Source organism: Filicampus tigris, chromosome 7, assembly GCF_054856515.1.
Source record: "Filicampus tigris isolate MCC_2025a chromosome 7, RoL_Ftig_1.0, whole genome shotgun sequence".
In the NCBI taxonomy this organism is placed as follows: domain Eukaryota; kingdom Metazoa; phylum Chordata; class Actinopteri; order Syngnathiformes; family Syngnathidae; genus Filicampus; species Filicampus tigris.
The window spans coordinates 3424332-3451047 of NC_141223.1; the positions used below are offsets into that span (position 1 = coordinate 3424332).

The following is a 26716-nucleotide window of genomic DNA, read 5'->3' on the forward strand; positions in this document are numbered from 1 at the left end:
CATTTAAAGACTTTCTGCATTATTTATGAAACCAGATGTGCTGACTGTCTCTTTACACCCTTCATCTGTTGCCTCTTGGCCAATATAGGGGTGGTGACATTTTCTGAATCTGGAAAAACCACTGCAATGAGTGACCACATTGAACCACACTTACTGCATGATGTAGAACTGCACTGTTTTCAACAAATTTCTAACAAAGTTAGGAAATTGTTATATGATGCTTTGCAGTTCTACATCACAATACGACAGCCGCAATGTTATACATTTTTTAGTTTCTGAACTATGACAGTTTACATGATTTTGCTGTCACTGTTTGCACCAAGCCAAGTGATGTGAAATTAATGACTTTTTATAGAGGATTTCACAAAAATAGAACATTACTGAATTACTGCACATGTAGTAATGTAGAAGGAATTTGGAAAATGATACCTAATTAAATCAAGGAACATACTGTAACCATAGTTTGTGATGGTTGGATGAACATTTTGATCAATGCCCAGAGTAGTAATTGATTCTCATGTTTGGCATTTCTCAAGGTCTCTTCAAAAGTCTGTTTTGTTTCCCTCCCTCAGATTTGGGGTAGTGAGCGTCCCTGAGCAGGAAGGCAGATGTTTTATTCAGTAGGTATGCGATAAGAAGGAGGGGGAAGTGTGATTATGATAGCAATCAGTCAGGCATCAATGCCCGAGCAATGTGAGATCCCACCAGGGCATTGATGGTCGCAGCAACCTGAGCCGCCACCTCAAATTGTTTTCAAGCAGAACCATGGCCTAAGTGTAGGTGCCACCAGGAGGAAGAGGAGAGGATGTGTAAACATACAAATACTCACTTTTCCGTGAGGATGAAAGGCATGAACAGCAAACACACATGCATGTAGGTCTGTTTACAAACAGAAGCGAGTGGACTGCACACTACTGTACTGTGTTTAAGGAACTATTTAAGTTAATTTTTTTTCTCCTCTTAGATGTAGAATTTTAGAAAAGGTTGTAAATTCAGTGTTCAACCTAAACAGTATTTGAAAAAAGTCAATTAAAAGACTTCTGAATAGTAATGCATAGCAAGTCTGTAACAATTTATTAAGACTTACTTTACTTTATACTCACACTTTGTCTATGTCATGATTGCTTTCATTGTGAATAGTATCACTCAAACATGCATGTCCATGTTATTGTACTTGTTGTTTTAAAGTTAAATCCGATTGAGGATGGAAAAGGAGCAGAGGTCAGTGGTCAAATCAGTGGATTTCTTTTAGTAAAATAACAGAAATGTCCGTAGCTCAGTTGACATATTGAGGTCACTTTTTTTGGTGGGTGCTTTTACCAGATACAAACAGCGCAGTCACGATCGTTGTATGATAACGACATCTAGTGGAAACTCGAGGTAGTACACAGTGTGGAGTTACGAATAAAAATGGAAAATGTCAAATTCAGACCCCCCGTTTTTTTTTTTTTTTTTACTATAGTGATAAACAATTGTCAAATCATGGAAAACTTTACGTTTAGAAAAAAGACGTCAATGTCGACCTAATTGTATGCTTTATGAGGCCAATTAAAGGTGATCTGTGTACAAAAACATTGACCTTTACTTATGCAGTACATTACAAGTACTGTATTGGATTGTTATTTTGGCAGCATGGTGGTACAGTATTTGGGTTAGCATGTCTGCCTCACAGTCCCAAAGTTCAGGATTCAAATCTCGACTCTGGATGGAAAGATTGATACTTTTGGTAAGGAGATGGTTCTGGTCATCTAAAAGTTTGAATAATGCGTTTGAATCATTCAATCAGAGTTTTACCCATATAGTCAAAAAGAAATGGAAGATTTCAGTCTGTCACATTGCCAGCGGAGTACATATTTTCCAGTCTGGCCATGTCGGTGGTTATCATCACATTGTACAAGATGGTGGTGGGGGAAAGCATGCTATGATATTTGTCAAATACTATTTCACAATCTCTTATTATTAATGTTGCTGACTTTGAGTTGAATGGAATGTTCAGTGGTCTTCATTTGTTGTCTACTTGCATACTTAAACAAGTTCAGAGCTGTTATGTTTCCAAACATTCACAACAATCTCTACGTGCTCCTTGGCCTGCTCAAATGTCTTTGTTTTAATTTCCATTACATAGCGTCTGTCAGACGGCCAGTTGTTGAGGAGAGTGACCGACTGACGTCAAGCTCTGGAAATAAAGTTGCGGTACTTCGAGAAACCTGCAATTATGGCATGACTTTCTTTCACAGTTTTAAGAGCTACTGTGCTAGCTGGGAACTCAACCAAATTGGGCAACATGTTCCAGCACATGTTCAGCACATGCTCCCACAGGATCTGTCATCTGCAAAACTGCACACTCACTGATGGGAAAGAAAATTGACTTTATTTGACAGCTTTGGTGGACAGCAGGGTTAACAGGAGGTGCAGGGCTCAAGAATAGCCTTCGAACATTTGGTCAGAGCAGTGTGTGTAGTGGAACTCAAAGCATATTTGGGTTTGTTGTGGATGTTTACGCATGCCAAGTAGTGGTAATGCATTCTTTTCTCATCCCAACTTCCACTTCTGTCCCCATTAGAAAGAAGGAATGCTTTTAGAGTGTTCTGTATCTCAGTGTTGAAATCAGACCATGAGAAGAATTGAAGTACTTTTTCCTCACATTGTCAACATAATGACATTGCTTTCGTTTGCATTGTGCTATTAAGGACATTTCTGCTCCAAATGACGTCTGTTGATGATCTTTTTTGCAAACTTAGCAACAGTAATAATTTTGTAGATGTCTTCTCTTCCCGTTGTTAGTTGACTACTGGTTTAAGGTTGCACAAGATATTCTTTTTGGTTAACACACTGCCTCGGTGGCTTCCAAGGAATGCCACTTTAAGTGAAAGCACCGGCTTTGTTTTCCATGCAAAGAATATTGCACTAACACCAAACCCTTTTAAAAGAGTCCACGGCATACCTCTTTCATGTGCTAATTCTACTGGTGTATCAAGAGAGCTCAGCTAGTGTTTATGAACGCAAAGGACTGGATGACGCCACTGTATAAATGAACTTCAACAATTAAAGAACGGGATACGTGTGGATGTGTTTCAGTATAGGCTGAAGTTCAAGCACAAGTAGTTAAATTTTTCTAGATGGGCAACAAATAATATACCAACCTCACTCACTGCCAGATCCTCAAGTTACTTCAACACACACAGCTGTCAATGGCAGTGAATGTGAATTTTTGAACGGTCACATTGTTATCACATCACATCACATCATCAACATCAAAGTAATGCAGTAATATACACGCATGGCCTTGTTAGGACGTTATGCAATCATATTTCTGTTGCTGATGTATGATCTTAACTAGCCAAAGAGTGGATGGATTTTACTTTCGAGCACGTTTCAATATAATCAAATTCTTTACAAAATCGAAAGTAGGGCAATACTGTACTATAATCATGTTATTTACTGCACATTAAGGGGAATTTACCTTATCTTATACAAGGACTTTGCGCCAAAATCCCTGCCTTGCAAAGATAATTATTGCTTAGTTTTGATTGAAACTTACGGAGATTGAATACTGCATCATACTAGGATGTTTTTATACAAAGAATACGACACTTCTCCCCAGAGAATGCGTATTTAAATTAAAATATTGTACTGGAGGTTTGTTGCACCCTTTTGTCTTTCAAGTCATTTGCAGTTCTAAATGACAAGCGTCACATAAGCAGTTTGGGTAATGAATGGATGGACGTACGATCAAGAAGAACGCGTCTGGTGTGTTTTATTCCCCGAGGCGTCCTGAACGCACCACAAGACCTCACAGTCCTCTTTGAAGCTGGCGGGCTGGGCCCACACTCGAATGAGTTACAGAGCTACAGATCGCCGAAAAGAAAGTCCACAAACGGGGTCGGGCCGGTGCCGCGACGCTCAGTGAGAGAGGGAACTTTTTTTTTTTTGCTTTTAAAGTACCGTCCGTGTTCCGGGTTTCCCAATTGTAGCTCGTAGAAACCAACGTGAGATAGTGATTGGACTTGACAAGCCCGCTGCGCTACTGTATCCACCCCCACCCCTTTTCTCTCCTAGTTCCACACAACCAGGAAATCGTCGAGGTGTGCTTCGATTATCCCGCAAGTTGCTACCCCGTTTACGGGTGTAGATGCGGCTTTACCACCCGTTCCGACACATTTCTCGTAGTTTTGTTGTTGGTTCGGCTAGTTTGCCTTTAATCCGCCGGCGTCGGCTTCCAAGTGAGTCAAAGTTCCCCGCGAGGAGAGGAGCTCCACTCCGGCCGAACAATGAGGTGGGTACCAGCGACTCAAATCCCTTCACCGTCATTGTGTTTCCAGACTACACTTTTGTGTTTGGGCCATTAGGTTCAACAAAGCCGCTGGGACACCATTCGCTTTGTACAGACAACCGTTGCACTCACTCCACTTGCTGTTTTGAACTCGCTTCTGCTCTTTTCCGTCACGTTAAAGAAGGCGAAAGAGCTCATCCCACATCGTAATCTTTTTCAAATTTGTTGAAGCATAAGAAACAGTGTTTAAGCAGAAGGTTCATGTGTTGCATGCTTTTGTAACCTTTGCGAGTGAAATATCCGCTGTTGTGTGAATCAGGAAGTGTGTGAGCGTAATGACAGCCGGGTGCTACCTGTTCAATCTGTCTGCAGCGAGACTAAAGTAGTTAAACAGGTCAAATGAACATTTGTGTGCATTTCAAGCGATCCATATTGACTTTCGGCGCGAGCCACATTTGACTGTCTCATAAATGTTGGCCAGCGTTTGCCCCTTTCTGAGGTCATTTTATAGCGCCTGATAGCATTCAGGGTGTTGCCTAAAGACACTTAAGCCGCAACTGCAGGATCACGCAAATGCATAGCATGATGTTTAGATCAAGGCGTGCATTTCATAGGCACACATCACATTCATTTGTGTTGTACTATTTAGCTCTGGGTTTTGCAGCAGGGATGAAATTGCTCAGTGGAAAGAAGCTCGTATCCTCAAATTCCACATCCTGTCACAGCCTGTGCAGTTGGAAATGACATGCTTTGAAACCACCACCACTCCTCACTTTAAACGCCTCAGCACTGATTTGGTTTCTTGTTCCTTCGTTTTGAAGCAGCTAGCAACCAACCATCTTTTATAGTTGGCAAGCTTGACTGTTGAGATTGTGGTTGTGGGACAGTAATTCAATATCAATATCTATTGCGATACCTGATCAATATCAATAGAAATTGCACGCAGATTTCCTCTTGATAGTTTTATCACTAATCAATATAATTGTTTTTCTTAATTTAAATACGTAAAATATGAAATACATACATTGTGATTTGCCCAGCTCTACTAATCACGTATGTTTAAAAATTAATTTATTTAATCTTTAAATTGACCAGTTAATTTGACTTTTTCGTACATACATTTTATTTAAGATTAAGTATATTTTAAAATAAAGTTACCTAAATTCAGCCTTTTTTCCTCCAGGCTGCTATTTAAAAAAAACTCACTATATATCAATATCGACTGATATGAAATACTTAAATCGCGATACACTTTTCACCCATATCGCCCAGCCCTATGGGACGCTGTCTTGAGCAATGCAGTGCAGGTATACTAACCTGTGTGACTATTTTTTTTTAATGTATTTTTTTATTTTTATCTCACATTATCTTACTTCTTGCACCAGTCTTTTCCATAACAATGGGCCTCTTTGGAAGGTGAAATCTCCTAACCTTTGTACCACCTCTCCTTAATTTTTGTGGAAAACGGCCTTGGGTCAAGGCCAGATGAAAAGGTGCATCCTTCCAAACATTGGAAAAGGCAGCGCTGTTCAAAATTAGAGGTACAACAATCAATCGATTAATCCAAAATGAATCACTAGTTGCAGCGCTAAAATAAGACTCCACTTTTACTAACCAACATTATAGTGTTATAGTGATTATTGCAGACTTAAATCACTCGTATGAAACTGCGGAAAACTTCGTCTGTGGCTTGCTGCTTTAAATATTGCTTCGAGGGCAGATTGTGGAAAACAAATATCTCCTGTCCTTTCTTAAAGGTTGAGCAGAAGTAATTTATGCTAAAGTTGTGTCAAAGGTTGTATCGAGGCACCTTTCCTAAGCATTTGTACAACTGGAACAATCTTCCCTCCAAGCAAAACTCAGAATCCAGAGCCCCAGTGTGTCTTTGATCAGGCACAAGGGGTGGCCTGTCGTGTTTGATGTTATTTCAAATATTTAATCATAACTTTGATAACAGCACAAGCAGGGAGGTTAACCTGCTTAAGTACAAAGATGTGCATTAAGCGTGCACAGATAATAGCAACGTCTCCGAAAGCAAGAACGCTATTAAGGTTTGGTGCAGATCCAGATTAAAATGTAATCCTGAATTCGTTTGTGTATAATGCAAAATAACGTTGACAATTAACCATATGAGAAAAATGTTGTCTTTGAACAAGTGTACCAGATTAAAATGTAATCCTGAATTCGTTTGTGTATAATGCAAAATAACGTTGACAATTAACCATATGAGAAAAATGTTGTCTTTGAACAAGTGTATGGCAAATTCTCACACAAATGTAAATGCAGCAGTCTTGAGACTAGCAGCTGTTGTCTCAAGAGACCTGTCACATATACCGGGTAATATCAGAGAATATTTACGCCTCTGGTTGATCAAACAACCGCAACAAAATTGGAACAATCACATTTAATTTTATTCTGATGTAAGATTTGATGTCCAAACGGATTATTCAATTATTGAAGTTCACTTATTTTCACAATTTCCAATTTATTCTCATTTCCACTCCCATACTAACATAACACCTGAAATGTGTTTCAGATAGTCATGCTTTATTTCTCCCAAATTCTGACTTTGTGAGTAGTTCCGCTGTAGGGTTGTGGTCAAATAAATAGCGTTCAGTAGTGAAAAATAGCACTTTAAATTCTCCTCTCTACTCTTGCTTTGATGAAGGTTTGATGTTCTTTGAAATCTAAAGTGTTACTTTGGCCTTGTATACGCGTACCCTTTGCAAAAGGCAGCTGTTAGCCCTATCATCCACACACGTCCCTGGAGTTTTTTTCATTGAAATCGTAAAACTACGGTCACAGTGGAGGTTTGCGGATATCTCCGGACCCGCATTTGGCGGTGGACAGTTAGACCCGGAGATTTACGTCGTCACTATGTGACAAAAATGCTCCGACGTCACAGCGCGACCTCTGTTTTCAAGAGAGTCAACATGCCCGCGGAGCTGCGTTGGTTTGCTTGTTTGTCCGCAACAAACTACTGCTTCTCGTTGAAACGTTTAAAAGCTGTTCTGACTCCCACCCGGTCTTCACAAACGAGCCTGGCGCCATGTTTTTGGTTTCGTAGAAGTGACGTCAAAGGATGGAAGTTTCTTCTGAATGGACCGTATTTGGCTAACTGGAGGAGAAATATTTGGTTGTTTAAAAAAGCCCGGCTACGTGTAGACAAAGTCTTTTGACAGCTTGAATCCATTTCTTCAAAGCTTGCCATCAACAATGCAGCTTCACCCAGAGACACGCATTGACCTTGATATGCTGTCACTCTTCTCTCCCAAGAGATAGCGGTGCATGAAATGCAGCTATTGTCTCTTCGTGAAATGCTCCGCTAAGACAACCATGACATATTGAAATTGCCTTCAATTCCCATCTGCATCATTCTGATGTTTGATTGTAGAAGCATTTGATCTGAAGTTCTGCCATGTTATTTTCTGACTTGTGATTAAATATTAACTAATGTAAAAGTCTTCCCATGGTTCAAAAGTATGTCAGAAACATGCATTCAGCGTAATGACATGACAATAAAACAAGTGCGTATGACTGTAAATACAGATAAGAGAACCGGTTTCAGACAGCAAAAAAAAAAAAAAAAAAAAAAACGCACAACACAACAGTCTATGACCCAGTTTACACATGGTTTTAGGACTTCAGAGTAATATTTTGTTGAAATCGTACTTTACAAAATGGAAATATTCAAGCCATTCCATGGATTGTGAGTTCGGTGGATATGTATGAAGCTGATTTTGGGATATGCATGAAGCTGATTTTCCCAAATGCTACTTGTCCGCAAGTGGAGGTCGTCTGGCTTACATGTTTCGGGCTCGTTCAGCATGCCGGCATTGTGGACAGTAGACCTTTTATGACTGGCTGCCAATCATTTTCGTATAAAAGACTGACAGTTCAGGCTGCACCTTCTTGGAGCTCCACATTCTGACAACTATACCATTGTGATTTACAGAACATAGTTTTGAAGTGACCTATTTTAAGTTCGTGGATCCGCTCTACAAATTAAAGTTGGGGGGAAAAAATGAATCGATAAAAATCGCTATTTAGAAGTGTTGGCAACGGATTTCATGATTATTTAGTTTCTTAAAATTGTGCACTCAAATATAGAAATACTAATATATGTAGTAAATGTGTTGAAGATAAACGGATTGCTTGGAAACAACCGAAGAGTGTTAGGAATGTGCAAATGACCCTCTGCAAGGCTCGAAATAAGCGTGTTCACATCATAGTTTGCGAGTTGCATTTTGCGGCTCATAGCTTGGTGCTACGTGGCTTCTTTACTGTGATATTAATGTTAAAGTGGAAGTCAACCCCCAAATTTTACAAGAATGTTCTACGCAGCTCCACTAGTTGAAACACAACATTCCGATTAATATTACATTTGTGGAATGAGTCAAGCAGCAAAATCCACCTGTTTTTAGCCATCTCAGGGGGCGGCCATTTTGTCACCTTCTGTCGACCGACAATGACATCACAGTTGCTCAGGTAACGACCAATTGTGGCTTAGCTTCACAAAACAGGTCGGTACTTGATCCATTTAGTTACGATCACGCTGATGCAATAAGTTTTTTTTTTTTTTTTTTTTTTTTTTTTTTTAAGAAACCCCAACTATCTTATGGCCTGCAACAAAAATTAGATCGACACCCCGAGTGCTGCAAACACAAGATTCTCACCTCCACTTTGTTAATAGATAACATAAAGTTGGTGAAAAAATGTCTCTGTTCTCACCACATAGCGGCAATGATCATTTGACACCATCTCAGACTCACACCAGCCTCTTGATAAAACCCTGACGCACGGCTTTCTGGGTGAGCAGTCTTCTGTTGTTGATATTACCTTGTTGGAAGTGAGGACGGGAATGCAGCGCCGCGTCCTTTGTCATTTGTCCCCGTGGAATGTAAATGTTGACCCACAACTGTTGCCGTCATGTCAAAAGTGCAGCAGAAGCAGCATATTTGGAGCCACCTTTCATGATATAATTTTTGCCATTTCCACTCATTCTTTTACGTCTTTGCGCGTTACGTCAGTGCTAAATTTAAAGTTGCATAGCTGTGTCATGTGGACGAGAAGCAATGGGGAATTCCACAGATATTTGTCCTCCTTTCTGTCTCTCCCTGTTTTATCTGTGCTGCACTGAATGTTTATAACACCATTGACATTGTCACTCATCTTATCCTTAGTTCAGAACCACAGGAAGTACGTGGAAGTACGTTGACCCGGTTTGTGTCAGCGGTAGAGAAGTGATTCCAGCCCACACACATTTTCATTGCACATATATATATATATATATATATATATATATATATATATATATATATATATATATATATATAAAACAAACAAGGCTTAAAATGATGATTGTGTCCAATAGTTGAAGGTTGCAGACGCTGAACACAACTTAGCCCACTCAGTTATCTGTGCTCTTTAAAAGCCAGACGCAATGGGTGCTTCATAACTCACTTTCTTATTGATCACCTTTATAAGCAGCAAAATAGCCTCCTCCATCTGCTTCATGGCTGTACTTTTTTTTTTTCTTCATTAGTTTGTGTTGCATAGCTGCCTCAGGATTAGCCGGAAAGGCAGCTCTTTCGATATTGTTGTTCTGGCTCGATCAAAACCTCCTTGCCCTAATGTCGCGAAAAGCCGGACGCTTTTATTTACAGAATTTAGCAACGTTGTGCATGCCCGTATAACTCTTGCAAGATGTAACCCGTCGTTTTTGCAAATAGTGATGTGTTCACCCCATGAGGTTGTGTAACGTCCTTAACAGTAGTTTTGTTGATTCTTTCATGTCTCCACTTGTTGTCACTCTCTTGCTCAGCCAGTTTTCTTTCTTTTGAAATCTGATCTGAGCAGCACCTCTTACCTAGCTGATTGGTCCCCTTTTAAAATCTCCAAACATTCATGTGAAATAGTTGCCATCAGAACAGACTTTTCATCAAATAATCACATTGGGGAAATGAAAACGCCAAAAATCATGAGCATGATTGCAACACCGTTCTGTACGGAAAAGCAACAATAGTTCTAGTTATCAGGTAATTGTGGGAATTCCCGCTTGTGATGGATGAAAAGTACAGTAATTGTTGTATTGCTTACATTGTGAGGGAATGCATGTTACGTGGTTTAAACTAGGGCACATAAGTGTGTCTAAGGTACCACACAGCTTGTTAGTCTCATCTCTGTTGCACTGTGGATTTGCTACAGCACCCTAACTCTGCAGCCCCCCTTCTCTGAAACGTGTACCCCTCTAGGTCCTCCCACCTCTTCTACTCATAAATAGGCCATTATACTGACCTGCCTCTTGGATTAGACGCTTTGCCACAACACACAAAACCTTCTATTGTCCCGTTCCCTTGGTGGTGGCTGCTGTTTTCCTTCTTTAATTGTGGCTCTTGGCGGTTGCGTTTGTTGCGCTTGATACTATTTAACTTTTGCTCTGGCGAGCTTGTCTCACGTGAGATGTACATTCGTCCATCTGGAAATTGCCTAAGAGATTGGCCGCAGTGATGAACGGTTGCCACGGTGAAGTGTCTCAGGTGGACTGGGTTGGACCCAAATGTAGCATTGTCATCTCAGATGATGGACAGCCTGCGTCTAGCAACGCAGTGCAACCCAACAAAGCTGCTTTATTGTGTCACCCATCTTAATATATCAAAGACGAAGGTTTAAAGATAATGTTGAATTTGACCAGGCATGAACAGATTGGCATGATTTTAACCCCCCCTCCCATGAATCATTACTTGTGATCTTAATGTAGAGAGACTCTTGTTACCCTAAGTGGTGCTAAATAAAGCACTAAATATTACTTTATGATCCTCCTGAGATTCAGTTGCCCTTTGGTTCCTTGAATCGTTACAGTTGTCATTCATTCAGACGGGGGGGTCAGTTGTCATCTGCTAAATGGTCAACACTCAAGCCTTGTCTACATCTACCCGGGGTTTTTGCAAAAGGCGGATATTAGCCTGCGGTTAGCCCTATCATCCACATAAATGTTTTAAATTGAAAACGTAAAACTCCGGCCAGAGGCGAGGTTTGCGGATATCTCCCGACCCGCGTTTGGCTGTGGACAGTTAGACCCGGAGATTTACGTCATCACTATGCGACAAAAAATGCTCTGATGTCACTTGCGCGACTTGTGTTTTCAAGAGAGTCACCATGGATGCCCGCGGAGCTGCGTTGGTTATAGTCATTCTTGAGGCGCTTTTGCTTACTTATTTGCCCGCAACCAACTACTGCTTCTCGTTGAAAGATTTAAAAGCAACTTCTGACCTCTTATCGCTCCTCACGAACGAGCCTGGCGCCGTGTTTCTGGTTTCGTAGAAGTGACGTCAAAGGAGTTCCTTTTGAATGGGACAGCATTTGGCTAACTACTGCCGCCTAGAGGATTGGCATGCTTGTAAATGCGTTTTAAAACGCACTTCCGCGTTGTAGTGTAGCTGTGTTTTTAACACACGAGGATGTGTTTTCCAACACGGAGTGGGGGAGAAATATTCGGTTTGTTTAAAAAAAAAAAAAAAAAAGCCAGCTACGTATAGACAAGGTATTAGTCATGAGTGGATATTTTCCCTGAATCGTCAATCAAGCGCTGGTGCCACTTGGTTGCTGTAATTACCTTTATGATGACCGATGTCAGTCAGATGTGAGTAAACACGGCATTTGTGAAGCTAGTGTAGACTTTAAAGAGAAATTTCGATTGTCTTAAAACGTCTCTGTTGATGCCGATTTTTTTTTTTTTTTTTTTTATGCCGTTGTACAAATTATTTTTTGGTACTAAAAAGGGTGTCGCAAAAAAAGAAGCAACAAAACAAGAATCAAAGTGGCTAGTTCTTCAGTAGGTTAGCTTCCTTCTTTGGCCCAGACTATAGAGTGTTATGCCCCAACCTGTAAAAGGAATTGGGCTCACATAGAGAGGGACAGAGGTGAGTTGGTTCCAAATATGGGCATTGAGTTTGCAGGTTGTACACGCACACAGCAGTGGCTCGGAAGCAGGAGGGAATTGAACTGTAGTCTTGAAATGGACAGAAAAGACTCATGTTTGCCCAGGGCTATTCAGGTTTACCTCAGTGCTCCATAAACAATGCCAGTAAGAGAATGAGTCAGCGTGCAAAAATGCTGAGAGTTTTGTGGACTGGAGACGTTTCAGCTGACGGTACGATTCCATTCACACAAATATAGTGAGAGGAGCTAAGAATAGTTTAGAAAGCGAGGGCTCTTGTTTCCGTGCATTTGAATTGTGACGACAGAAAGCAATGGCCTGCAGCCTGGTGTGAAATTGTCTGTTTTTGTGCATTTCGCTGCCTGCAAGGACTTGTACAAAAAGAAAAAGCGTTCCCCATGGATCCTTTTATGTGAATGTATTTTGATTTGTTTGATTTAATACAAACGCTGTTTGACTTGATAATAAACGTGATGTTTTCCTCAGTAATTTCCATTTCATATTCTCCTGAAGCCTGCAGGTGTTTCCCAAGTCTACTTGAATATGCTTCGTCTACTGTGGTTAATGTAGTCAATGTCAGTTAAATTGTATCGTGAATTGTCCAGATATTTTCTTGTCTCCTGTCGAAATAGGGGCACAGTAATTTCTTGAATAGCATGGAAAATCGCCCTTCAAAATAATTTCCTTTCCACTCATTATGCACTCCTCTGATTTGCTGGTATCCATACTCCCAAAATGTAAATATTATCCACATAGTAACCTGACAGATTGGGATTTTGGAACAAACTACGGTACGGTATGGGGAATTATGTCCAAACTACCACATTATGATATATAAATGTGTAACACTGGAATAAAAGTTTGAGCTCGGCATAAGGTTGATGTGACAAACATTTCATTGACCTAACGTTTTAAAGAGGCAGATTTCAGAGTATAGGGTAGCAGATGGACATCATTCACAGTGGTACGTGGTCCGAGGCCAGCATACTGTCACATGACCTGGCGAATGAACATCAGCATGCTATAACATGTGTGATTTGGTCCCAGGGACTGTCTGGCGTCCTTGTTCAACTCAACATACCGCAATCAGTGTAGGGTGTGCAGCGCAGGTTTCACTGTGTTTAAAAACGGACCAAGGTGCACTGAGGTACGTGTGTTTTTTGGGTTTTTTTCTTTCTCACGTTTCCTCTGTGAAACATATACTTCCTCTTCTCACTTCTGTATGTAGTGGAGTTTGTCTGCGATTATTTGGAATTTCCCCACTTGTGTCGGGTGACATTAAAATCCGCTTTTCTATTTGTGTTGTGTTATAGCCGAATTATGATGCCGACAAGAAGCGCTTTGTGGATTGGGCAAAATTTCATTTTACGATATAGGTTATTTTATATTAGGCATGTCCTGATCACGTCATTTTCAGCTGATTGGAATCGGGGACACAAAGATCTGTTTTAAAGGAAACAAAATTAAAAAATGTTTTATTTTAAGGACTACAAAGCAACAAAAGATTACAGAGGTAGACAGCTATTCTCAAAAGAAAAAAACAAATGCATAGTCTTGTAAAAAAAAAAAAAAAAAATCCCCCCCAAAAATTGACAATTTGCTTGAGCTATTTTTTTCCCCTTCTTTCTCTTTTATACATTGTCGAGGTATCTGATTGGGACTCTGTATCATCAGATCCTCAAAGGTTGGTGAATCAGACTCGGATGTAAAAAAATGTGATTGGTGCATCCCTATTTTATATCCCAATATATTTTTCTTCATGAAATTAATCGCCATACTTGCACATAGTGAATAATGCACTGAAGCTTGAGTTGGGGGGAAAAAATTGTGAATAAAATTGAAATTGCTATATCTGCCAGAAAAAAATTGCAAATTGATTTTTTTTTTTTCCAAAAAAATTCAGCCCTAGTCAGAGCCAAAAGAGCGGAGGGCCCACATCTTGTATTGACATGTATGATGTTGCCAAATATGTCCAATATAGCTTTCAACAAAATAAGGGCAGAAAATGTGAAACTTCACCACCCCCAACAATGAATCCGTGATCTGGATTCATATTATTTTTCCATCACACACATTGAAATTGAGTGTGTCGCTTTGGTGAGATCCAAGGATGAACTCTTGCCCCCAAACCCCCGACCCCCCCCACATCATAGATGAGGCATGCTGGCCAAATGTTCAGTGTGTATACTCCCCCCCCCCCCCCAACGCCCCCAGGTCTCTGCATGGGTAATCTTCATAGATGTATTTCTATTCCCTAGAATAAGAATAACTCCCTGAAGCTTGGACAACATGAAAAAAATAATACAGGACTAGGCTCTTGATGAGGGCAAGAAGACTTTTAAATTCAGTGGCATTATGATCCCAGGGAATAGGAATAGCTATAAAGGGACAGCCTGGAATGGATACAAAGCAATTGGTATAACTCTGCTTTAGTGTCTTACTGTCTACACTGTCTACCTCATCTCAAATGTATTTCATGTACGGTGTCTTTATCTAAAATGGCAATCCTGATGCTTGAGCTTACTTGTTACGTAAATGCGCACTAACCTCGTTATCATACAATAAGTCAGGTCTATTTAGTTGATCTAAGTATGTGCTGCCATGTTGCATAAGATATCTCCACACACAGCACAAAGAGGCACATCTTTTTAAATTGTTTGATTTGGAGAGAGTGAGAGGGCGGAGACTGAGCGACAAGGCCTGACCGAGCTTTCCAGCAGTGTGGCAAAGAGCTGCAAGAGCCTTATACTCCCATATACAGACATTTCCAAGAGGGCCTGTTCCATGGCCTTGCGCTGTGGTTTCCTGTTAACCCCTCACTGGCGTAAGAGCCTCAGAAGGATAAGACCAGTAAAGACAGCCATTTTTCTCTTTACACAAAATAATAATAAACATTTCAAAGTGAAAATGGAGGAAACGGGCCCGCCTTTTTGTTTACGGGATGCCTGCATATTTGGAGCTTGATACAGAAATGCTTGAAAGAGAAAGAGAAATTGTCAAGAGGAGAGTCACCCCCCCAAATATTTGCAATATGTTCAATATATGCCTCCAATAATCTGAACATGGCTTTCTGATTAGTATCGCATTTGTGAACTATGAGTTAAGCAGCAATATCCACCTGTTTTCAGCCATGTCAGGGGGCGGCCATTTTGTGACTTTGTCGACTGAAAATGACATCACAGTGGCTCAGGGCTCACCTGTTTTCTGAAGCTGAGCCATGATTGGTTGTTACCTGAGCCCTGAACAACTGTGATGTCATTTTCAGTCGACAAAAACGGGTGGGTCTTAACTTATATTCCACAAACGCAATATTAATCAGAATGCCATTGTAGACTAGTGGGACTGCGTACAACATATTAAGACATTCTTGGGGTCGACTTCCACTTTTAAACAAATTTAGTTGAACATTATTTCAGGCTTGGTGTAGCCATGGCTGCTGGGGAATAATACTCCATCACTAATGAGTCAGTTTCAGTCAGCGGTTCCTCTATTAGCTGTGTTCCTCATTATACCGCACACCAGAGCATTGACAGGTGCGAGGCTGTACACATGACTTTGTCCGTATGCGCATGCACCACACTCAGCTTTTCGAGTCTCTGTCTGTAGTTGTATCAATAATGCAGTTGCGCACTCTCGATCTCACCCTTGAGCCATCACTTTCTATGCCATTAAAAATGCATCCATTTCCCAGTCCAAAGCGTCCGTCCCCTCCCAGTTCCCATAAGCCCTTTCCCTTGACCGCACATCATCAGTGTGCTCCAGGCTCATCCGATCAGGAATCCCAGCACTATTTTTTGATGTGTAATCCTCCAGCCACAATTAATTTTTAACCTGATGGACCCATGTGTTCACTGAACATTGAAGGGCCAAAGGTATCAACGGCAATGTTTGACATCAAGAACGCGCTAGATTTTATTCTTATTCAAACTTGTTTTCAAGGGTACGTTTCCCCTAAATCTAGAGCTTGTAACATTTATTTTCAGTCTGCTTATGTTGGAACTCTTCTTTTTACAGCACAATAGTGAAATGGTTCGGGGGGGGGGGGGGGGAAACAACAGCCAATGTATTGAGTAATCTTCTCGCTTTTCCGTGTTTTCCAGACTGCCAACAGACAGGACAATGAACCTAGCTACCATTTGTAACAGTCACAACAAACGTGTGTGGGAGTGACTATTGATTGATTGGGCCAAAGCAGGCCTTATAAGGAGGGGTTTGCAGCAGGAAGTGGGTTGTAGTGTTGGTGCTGTGTCATAGGAAAGAGAAGTGGCAGATTGTTTTGTGGATGAGACAGATGGAGGAAGAGATGGATTAAGGCACTGTGGGGGTGAAGGGGTTGTAGGGTGTGTAAAATAAATAAAGAAAGGAGGATGGTACTCATCTTTTTTTTTTTTTTTTTTTCCCTGTCTCTTTCCCTCGTGTGTTCTGTACTTGTTTAAGTCGCATTGTTGGTGTGGCGCATGAGTCAGTTTTGAAAATACAATACCCAAATGTGGACTTCTGGTGGTCTGGAGGCAACTTAAAATACATTTAGCATTTTATTCATGAATGTCAGAACACATTTTTAGGGGTTTTCTCCAGTGGTTGATGTAGAAATGTGAAAGATTACAGAGCTCTGCACAATTTCCTGTCTTTGTCAACGCCCATTGTGGTTGGGCCTCCCATTTTGTATCGAACTTTTATCCTGCTCCACATCCCCCCCCCCAAAAAAATCAGAAAAGAATAATATACCATATATTATCTCTTGAATCTCCTGAACTGTTACAGACAAATGACTCTGCACTTGTTGCTTTGTCTCATCGTTTACGCAATCGTTGTACTTGCATGAAATGACTTAATAATTGGTCAGATGTTAATGTTTGATCTTGCCAGGATGTGGGTTGGGTAATGCCTGAGAAATGCGAAGCCAGACACTACTGTAATGTGAAGTCAGACACTATTATTATGTCTGTCTATAATGTGGAAGAAAGATGTGGTTCAATTAAAAAAAATAAAAAACATCAAACGAAGCAGGACCCAAAATGTATGTTTCGACGACACAAAATGCACCGTAACGTAACCTGGTCAGGGCAGAGATTTGTGATCTTGTTGGTGTTTGCGTATGTACAAACTCCCACATGAACTGTATTCTGCCTTTCATTGTAGCGAGTCGAGTATCTGCCAGGCCCGGGCCACTGTGATGATCTACGATGATGGCAATAAGAAGTGGCTCCCAGCAGGTGCTGGACCGCAGACCTTCAGCAGAGTGCAGATCTATCACAACCCCGCCAACAATGCCTTCCGAATAGTGGGACGCAAGATGCAGACAGACCAGCAGGTGACGTGAATCACTTCAACTTCATTCGAAAATTGTGCTCGTGAAATGCATTTACTCATTTGGCTTGTGGACAGTTTTCCGTCTTTTGTTTCTACGGGATGGACGTATGAGTATGTTTCTGTTTCTACTTTTTTTTATTCTAGTCAACCTATTGCTTTATTCTGCTGATGTAATAACTGAATATTTATGTGAAATAGTGGAATTGGAAAGGAGCAATTTTCTAGCCCAGTGTTCAGTCACGCTGCAGTTTCCAGTTTGCTCTGCCAAACATCAGCCGCAACTTTAAAACTGCGTTCTATATAATATGATGCTGTACAATTTTGTAAGATTTGTGTGACTTGAAGAGTTTTGTGTTTTGGTTGTAACTCCAACCAGTCTGTTCTCGGTTTTAATTGTTGTGTTTTATGACATCACACAGAGCATCAGTAATGGCACAAAGGAAAACCGTGGCCAATGTAATGTGCGACATAGCGACAGATGGCGGCACACTTCACATTCCACTCCAAATAAAAGCTAATATAGTGCCATTTCAAAAGTATTTCTTACCGTGAAAATTACTCGGCTTGTTCCGTGTCTCTCAACTGAATGGAAAGACTCGAGGATGTATTGGTATCATTCCGTTTCAGTTACAAACTGGTTATTACAAGATCCTGACTCATGAGATAACATTAGATAAAGGCGGGCCATCAAGTTTCTCTAATAAGGGTTAAGTGAGTTTGGAGGCATCTATTCTTGACCACACTCTTATTCTGCCTGCTGCCTCAGCGTCTCAGTTTAAACATTCACCACGCTAAAGTGCTCCCCAGAGACGGAGTCTTAAAGTGGATGATGTTTCCTGTGAGATAGTTTGCCTGTTCAGGCATTTCCTGTGACAGTTTGGGGGGAAAAAAGGCTCATTGCCCATTCTGGACCCTTTTCTCTTAACGTGGACACTGAGATCGCCAACGGGCAACTTTTTGTTATAATGCATTTTTTCTGTTCTTTCCCTCCCAATGCGTTTTTCTATCAATGATCCTCGCGCTCTCTTCTTTGTGTGTGCTCTGTGGAATCCAGAGGCTGTTAAACAAATACTGAAATGGCATGTCAGCACATTCATGCAACACTAAAAACCACAACATTGTTTCTCTCCTCATTCATTAGCCTGACGCCACCTACTGGATTGAATGAATAACCATAATGCATGAACCGTGACTTGGGGTTTTGTAGTCAGCGACTGAGGAATCTTCCAGAAACTAAACACACTTTTTTTCCCCCCCTTGTCTATATGGTTAGAGGGAAAGTTTTGAAGAGATCTTTTTTTCCCTTGTCTTTGTACAGGTGGTCATAAACTGTCCTATCGTGAGAGGGTTGAAATACAACCAAGCCACACCTAATTTCCATCAGTGGCGGGATTCCCGGCAGGTGTGGGGGCTCAACTTTGGCAGCAAGGAGGATGCTACTCTCTTTGCCAATGGCATGACACATGCTTTGGATGTGCTCAGCTCCATGGCAGATGCAGGTACTGGTTCTTATTGTTTCAAGCTTCCTCAAAATATGTTTCTCCATTTGTCCTGCTAACTTACCACCTACTGTATTGACTTATTTATCAGTGTGTTGTCAAATGGAACTAATGCCTAATCTGGGATGCTAGTTTAGTTCAAGCATGGAAGAAAAGCAGAACAAAATAAGAGATAAAACTCAATTAACAGTGTAATAAAGACCGTATCAGTCACTGTTAGGTGTATCATGTTCAACCCTACCATTCAAAACGTCGTTGCGGTTTTAATCGGTGGACTAATGTACAGTAAGTGTGATTGTCCTATTTACAGATGAAATTATAATTACGCGTCAAGTTGCAGTAATATGCACTACTGCCCAAAGTACATCAAAACAAAAGATATTAGTCTGAGTCAAGTTTGCTTCCTTGACATCAAGTGCTACTTTCCGATTAGCCACTGTGTTTTTGGCGATTACATAGGGAGCCCCAAAAAGGAGTCGCAGATAGACGGGATTCACAATATTTCACAATATGTCTCTTCTTAAACTGAGCAAAGTTACAACACTTAGTGTTTTCTTTCTTTGCAAAGTAAAATGTGAAAAGTTCGTTTTGAGTACTCTACCTCTGTTTTAGTTGATTGAATAAAAAGCAATACAATCAGGAGAGTAGTAAAGACAGGTTTGGGGGTGGGAGGTATCTAATGGTTTGAAATCTTTCATTTGTTTTGTGCATTGTATTTTGATAGGCTATGCAACCCTTCCGCGGCCGATGTCAAATGGTCCATCTCCCGAGGAGATTGAGCAGCAGAGGAGGTAACTTTGACAGAGTATTCTTTCAATGACCACACTTGCAATCCAGCAAATGTGTTTGCACATACCTGTGCTCTGGGCTCAATTCAGTGTTGCAATATGTCCAACTCATAAATCTTGGAAGTAAAGCCACATTTTATAAAGATCTGCAATGAAGGTTATCTGTCGTCCAACTAGGTGGTGCCATAATGCAGATTACATTCTGTCCATTGAGTTCATTTAACAAACAATAGTCAATTCTGCCCACCTAAACTTTGCAGTAGTCCTCTTGGCAGCATTGCACACGAGCATATGCACTGGATTTGACGGCATTAGCCCGACACTGCTAAACTCTGTCGGCCCCTGTAGGTTAAAGGTTAAATAGACAGCAAGACCGACACATCTCACATCAGCCCCACCTTCTCTTCATCCATTTATCTGTTCCTCCAATAGAGGCCATTATGCTGGCCTGCACGGACTTGGCATTAACCTTTAATCTCATTGACACTAAAAGGTTTCTGATTGGCCTGCGAGACTGCCTGTCAAACCAATGTTTGTCCTGCTGGTGGCTGCCATGCTGTGGCTTAAGGAATAAAGCACTGCTATTAAACCCTTCAAAATCCACCGCAGATTTACATGCAGGGCAATGTTATTTACACTCCTGGTTTTAGGTGGAATGAGTGCCAGAATCAGAATCATGTTTAACTACATGTATCATGCGGTGGGAAGTGATGCGGTCATGATCAACCCACCCTCGCTACCCTTAGTCGAAGAAGCAAAGGTTTTAAATGACACTGGCTGCGACATAATATTCTACCTTCAAGTTGTTAGTATTGTATGCGAGCTGTGTTGCATACAGCTGCAGAATGCCAGATGTGGTGGGGACTTAGTTGAAGAGAGCTCGAATTAGGCCACAGTGTCCATCTGTGGACTTCTTAGTAACAACACAAATTGTGTAGTATACTTTGTTACACTTCATAAAGAACCTTGTCAGTGCAGTTCCAGGTTTTAGTACTCTAACTGATGACTTCAGTGGATGTTGCAAACATTGTCCTATATGTTGGACAATATCTGATAGTTAGCTCATAGTTTATTGTATCCCATTTGGGGGAATCCAGGGATTAATAGTGGTCCGTCTGTTTGGATTTATTTGGATCACATTCAAATTTAAGCCTCTTTCACACAGAGATACCACAAAATTGTTGCACTGGAGTCACAGAAGATCCGGCATGCATTCAGCATGTCATCCCATCATCACAGGCTGTAATTAGATGCATGACGATGTCAGCGCCAGCGTCTGATGTTACATATGTGATATTTAACTAACTACTAGATGTAACACTTGCTACAATTTACTGGTAAGAAGAGCTGCGGTGTGCACGGATCGGTGATGACTCAACCGGTAGGGATGTAACGATTAATCGAAAATCGATTTAAAATTGATTCGCCCCGAATAATAATCATACCTTATTATGCGAACCTGAAGTTGAACAATTTTTATGGTGTATATATACACAAATAATTGGAGGATAGTTTTGACATCGGTCATAAACAATAATCTATTTTTCAACTATTTCTAAAACTATCAACTTTACACCTAACGTTTGAAAAAAATATACAAATAAATTCCTGGGTTTGAATGGTTGGACTGTGAAAAGACAAGTAAGTCCGTCAATGGCAGCGAATGAGTTAAGAACTGGTATACTTAACGGTTACTATTTCTTTGCAGAATGGAGCAACAGAGGTTGGAACAGCAAGAACGGGAGCGACAGGAAAGAGAAAGATTGGAGAGGGAAAGACAAGCTTCAGCAGGTCAGAAAAATGGCCTGGTCAGCCGACTACAACCAGTCGGATACATTTTTTTGGGTATTTTTCTGTGACATGTGTGTTTGGATGTTGATTGGGTGCATATGCAGGTGTAGCAGTATAGTATACATCCAATTATACCAAACGATAATCGAGACGTAAAATGCGATGAAAACAAAAATGTGCATCACTCGTAGTCAGCTGCAAAATCCATGGCTTGCCGGCCACATGACTGTCACCCGGGGCTTTGCACCCAAATATGGGCCCCCATGAATGTCATAAAGAGCCCCCCGCCGACATTTGTCGTGGGTGGAGGAGAGGTGTAGGGGTTGAAGTGTCAACACATACTTGATCGATCGTTTTTTTGTTTTTTTTAATTGTGTTGACTGGTCTGACATCTTTATTTATTTTTTTCTTTTTAGCACCTATTCCTCCAGCTCCGCCTATGCCCACCGGGGGCCCTGCCCCTCCACCGGCGCCTCCACCACCGCCCGGGCCTCCTCCAGCCGCTGGTGTTCCACCCCCTCCAGGTCCCCCACCATCTGGACCCCCATCTGGAGGGCCCCCACCTCCCCCGCCTCTGCCATCAGAAGGAATGAGCCTAGGTGGTGGAGGAGGCGGGGGCTTGGCTGCTGCCCTGTCAGGAGCGAAGCTTCGCAAAGTATCTAAAGTGAGTGTAAGCAAGGGCGACAATGTTGTCAACGCTGTTACCGGCGTCATTAACATTATTGGTAATCACAAAGTGCTGTTTACTGGAGACCAAACAGATTTGCAAACAAACTTTTTACATGGACTTCAATCTTGTTCTTCTAAACACAAACCTTTAAAAATAGTCACAGAGTGGAAGTTTTTGAAAATGTGTGTAGCCGGATGGGGAAGCGGCGGCGGCGGTGGTGGTGCGCTCGCTCGCATCCTCACACAGGGATCACGTCTTTCACCATCATTTAATAGAGAATAGCTAACTATACAATCAAGTTACATCTACATGATTAAAGTGACTCAATAATTGACTCGCCTGACCGGTCCGGCGGTCAGATGGAATGCCCACCTCTGAATGAATAAAATCCAACAAATTGAAAGTTGTTTTGTCTATTGTGATACCATTGTTTTCAGTGATATTTTAGGTTTTTTTCCCGTGGTATCGTTCCCATACTGTTGTAGAGGTATTTTATGCCGTTATATTATCGAAGTCCAAATGTTGGTACAGCCTCCTCCTGTGTGTCTTCAGAGCAAACTGTCACAGTCCTACTTTTTGTTGGCCACCTGCTTTTCCTCTAGCGGCCTGTAGGTGGTGTCAAGGTGTATCAAGTTGTGGTTCAGTTCTCAAGAGGAGGTATCGTACTTGATGTATTCTTATTTCCTACCATTTTCTATTCTCAGCAGGAGGAAGGACCTGCTGTAGCTCCAGTGGGCAGAGCAGACGCCAGCCGCAGCAGCAACTCCTCTATTGGAGGAGGTGGCGACCTGATGGGTGAGATGAGTGCCATCTTGGCCCGAAGGTAGATACAATAGCAAAAGAAAATCCATATTTCCATGTGACCTAGATTAATAGATGCCTGTTACTTATTACATGCAATTCAAGCATTTAAGGTTGTGATTGTTCTTCCTTAATTCTCACAATCATTTGAATAACTTGAAGCATACAGTGAACTGAGTTTTGACCTTAAAAGAAAATTCTTTGTTACTTAGGAGAAAAGCAGCCGACACTGGAGAGAAAGTACCTATGAAGACACAAGACAATGTACGTAACTGCTTATTTCCTCATTAAATCAGGTCAACAAAGAAGTGCCCCAAAATTGGCTCTAATTCTATCTGACACCACGGGCCCCAAAATCGCCTGCAGGATGACTCACTCTCAAAGCAGGTCTTTATTTTTTCTACACAGGAGGATTCGGAGCCTCAAGGTCAGAGTGGTGAGAAAACAAGATTTGTAACACGTTGCCTCAATGCCTTGGCAAAAAAATGCAACGTCTATATTTTCATACTTCATCTTTGTCAGAGATCATGAGAAGACCTTGGGAAAAATCGTCATCCACTATGACCAGGTAATTAGTGATCCTGGTGTTATCATGCTATCATTATCTGTTTCACTGCAGCATTGTGCGTTTTGAACTCACCCCAAATGTTGTCCCCCATCAGTCTGCATGCGGCTTCACAAATCTCTGCATGCTTTTTGCACCATTGTCCCAGTGTTCTGTCGTAAGTGAATGTCAACCATTTCCATCCTAAGAGGAGAGTGTGTATGTTTCACTAACAGGAATAACTCCATTCCCAAGAGCATGGACTCCACCTCCTCATTGTCCCAAGGTTCCAGGTATACATACTACCCCATCCACTGTGACCTTCACTCCCCTTGCTGTTTCTTTTTCTGCCTAATGGGCAACACTGCTTGCAGCTGATAGAGCACACGAGAATGCATTTTGTGTTTGTTCTGATATTTATCTTGAAAGACAGAAGTCCATTGGCGTAATTGCTTGTATTTCTATAGGATATGTTTGAGCTCTTTGGGCAGTGCTGCCCCCTTTTGGTCAAATTACTGCCAATGTTGACGGTTGCATAGGTGGCTGTCACGCTGTGGATTGGTTTTGCCATGGTTTTAACGTGTTGATTTCCATGTATTTTTTTTCATTTATCTTATTAAATAAATGTAGTCGTACATTCACATTTTCTATTTATGAATTTGATTCAAAACTGAATAATTGATGATAATTCAATTAAATATTCAAGTAAAAAGATTTTATGTATATCGATGTACTCAAACACACACACACACACGAGTACCTTTAACAAATATAAATTTATATTTGTAACTTTATGGTTTAAACAATTCTCAATTATCCGTAACTTTTACGAATGTAAAAGTGTGACAAAATTAGGTGGATTTTGAGTGACGCCTGTGGGTGTGTATTTTACCCTCCGTAAATCGGTGCTGTCCTGTGAAAAACACTTATGTCCATTTTTTTCAATTTTCTTAGTTTTACGTGAATGGTGTTTCCGCGTTACAGACATTGCATTAACGTGAAAATTTAGAAATGTTACAAAATTGGACATAAATGTTTTTAACATGACACCGACGATATGCAACTTTTAATCGTACCATTAATTTTTTTGCAGCACACTGGTGGTCCTTTTATTCTCTTTTTTCTTTTCAAACACACAAAAACAGAATTTGTATTTATTTTCTGTCATTGCACAGGGTGAAGCCCCCAAACAACAGTAACGACACAAGTGGATTAGAAGACTCAGATTTAGAAAAAATGAAACAGGTAAACTGGGGAGCATTGTTCTGCCTCCCTCTCTCTATTTCTCCCTCTGCTTCCCCCCTTCCCTCTCTCTCACTCGCTCACTCTCAATCGCTTTTGCTGGGTTTATGATGTACTCGTGCAAAGTTTTGACTGAGACTCTTGGTGACTTTTCTGCAGGAAATACTTGAGGAGGTGCGGAAGGAACTTCAAAAAGTAAAGGAGGATATCATCAGAGGTGAAAACATAGCCCTTGTTGTGGTGAAAAACTAGTTTTCAGGGTGTTTACTGAGCCCAAATACTGGTAGGGTGTTTAGTAGGTGGAGGCTTAATGCATTTTTATAATATTAGATAATTTAGTCTTACTTTACCCCCAAAATACATATTCCTATATCATATGATAATTGACAATTGCCATATTATTCTATATAGGGCTGGGCGATCAGTCGATTTAGGCGGTATATAATTTTCTCGATGGAGATAAGGAATGCGTAAGCCTTACCAAAATGTTGAACTTGATCGTTTCCCCTCTCTTCTACCTCACAGCCTTTATTCAGGAGCTGCAAAAGAGAAGCACATAGTTTTGGTGCGCGTCTGGTGTAGCAGTGGGATGTGATGGATGGAGGCTTGCTGGGACCTTTGCTCCACTGCGTCCTGTAACGTAGCCCAGGGATTTCTCTTTTTTTTTTTTTTTTTTTTTTATTTTATTCAGTCTCCCACAAGCATTGCTTTTCGTGTCACCATGCCTAGATACTCTTCATGTAAATGGTAACCAGGGAACCTCCTCAGGCTGCCATCCAACTTGTTCAAAGATCACTCGCTTGTATGGTGATCCTGTCTCTCCACCGTTCATTTGTCCTTTTCCAGTGTGTCCTCCGAGAATCAGTTGAGAGTTCACAGCTGCAGCCACAGTACTGATTTGTTGTCATCGTTCATCTTCATATCAGAAGTCTTTCTGCTAGTTGCGTCTTCTGATAGGCGCATTTACTGGTAAAGCAGTATTCAGGGATGAGGTATTTGCCACATTTTTACTGTAACAGCAAGATCCTGGAATGTTGGGATTTTACTACTCTTTCTCTCAAGCAACGCCTCAAAAACGGCCATAAACACTTCCATCAAGACGTCCGCTGGTTAGTTTATTTCCTTTAAAGCTAATTGGAAGACAGAAAATCAATAATTAGGGAGAGAGCAGAGAACCCCACTCCCTGACTGCTGCAGTGTCTTTCCATCACATGGATTTATATCTTCCGGCACAGTACAAAGCCTTCACTGCTGCAGGAAGAAGAAATGTGCAAATGGATGCCGATGGACAACCGGAATGCTGTGAACGACTGTTGTTGTTTTATGATGTGTGAGAAATGTATTCTCTATGCATTGCACTTGTTCCACAGTCAAGTGTGAGCATGTCCCACACTGCCTTGACAGCCCCCTCCCTCCCCCAAAAGTCTAAATGAAATATTGTTGTTGGCCAGTGCAGTGGTCTGAAACTGTACTACTGCTGGTTATTTTCTTCAATTCTTAGCTATATTTTCTACTTTTTTGAAAAACATGGCCATGAATAGGTCAATTAATTTGGCCATGACCAACTGCCTTGAGAATGAATATAAATATATATATATATATATGAGGATGAATATATGTTTTGAGGGAAAGTGTTAAAGCAAATGAACGTGTTTTTTTCTATTTTAATTAAAATGACTGGTGAGTGGGGGTTTTGTTTTTCCTTTTGATCATTGTTTCTTATGAGATGTTATTTTGGGTTTATGGCTTCTTTTTCTAATAGAATCTAGGCTTTTTACACTGAAATATAAAAACAGCTTAGAGACACTGGATAAGTAATGCCTTTATAGTCAAATACAGCTGCTTCTTGAAATGCA

General features: G+C 41.0%; 1 protein-coding gene across 4 annotated transcripts; it reads left to right on the forward strand.

Moving 5' to 3' along the window:
* The first annotated feature begins 3751 nt into the window (after positions 1-3751).
* On the forward strand, positions 3752-26716 carry vaspb (vasodilator stimulated phosphoprotein b). 4 transcript variants are annotated; one of them, XM_086036295.1, is made up of 14 exons: positions 3753-4276; positions 17355-17526; positions 18844-19024; positions 19749-19815; positions 21521-21603; positions 22020-22267; positions 22978-23096; positions 23287-23338; positions 23483-23501; positions 23597-23642; positions 23855-23911; positions 24794-24863; positions 25020-25077; positions 25386-26716. In XM_086036295.1, exons 1-14 carry the CDS (start codon positions 4272-4274, stop codon positions 25418-25420), a joined length of 1212 nt encoding a protein of 403 aa, XP_085892421.1. In that variant the 5' UTR covers positions 3753-4271; the 3' UTR covers positions 25421-26716. The 4 variants fall into 4 exon arrangements, with proteins under 4 accessions (XP_085892423.1, XP_085892421.1, XP_085892422.1 ...); XM_086036294.1 differs by having other exon boundaries at positions 3754-4276; positions 23483-23510; XM_086036297.1 differs by lacking the exon at positions 23855-23911 and having other exon boundaries at positions 3752-4276.

Bases quoted from the DNA above. Each gene is read 5' to 3' on its own strand.
- vaspb (XM_086036294.1), top strand. The intron at 23,511-23,596 runs GTGAGAAAACAA...CATCTTTGTCAG, and splicing joins GGAGCCTCAAGGTCAGAGTG to AGATCATGAGAAGACCTTGG. The intron at 23,643-23,854 runs GTAATTAGTGAT...TTTCACTAACAG, and splicing joins TCGTCATCCACTATGACCAG to GAATAACTCCATTCCCAAGA.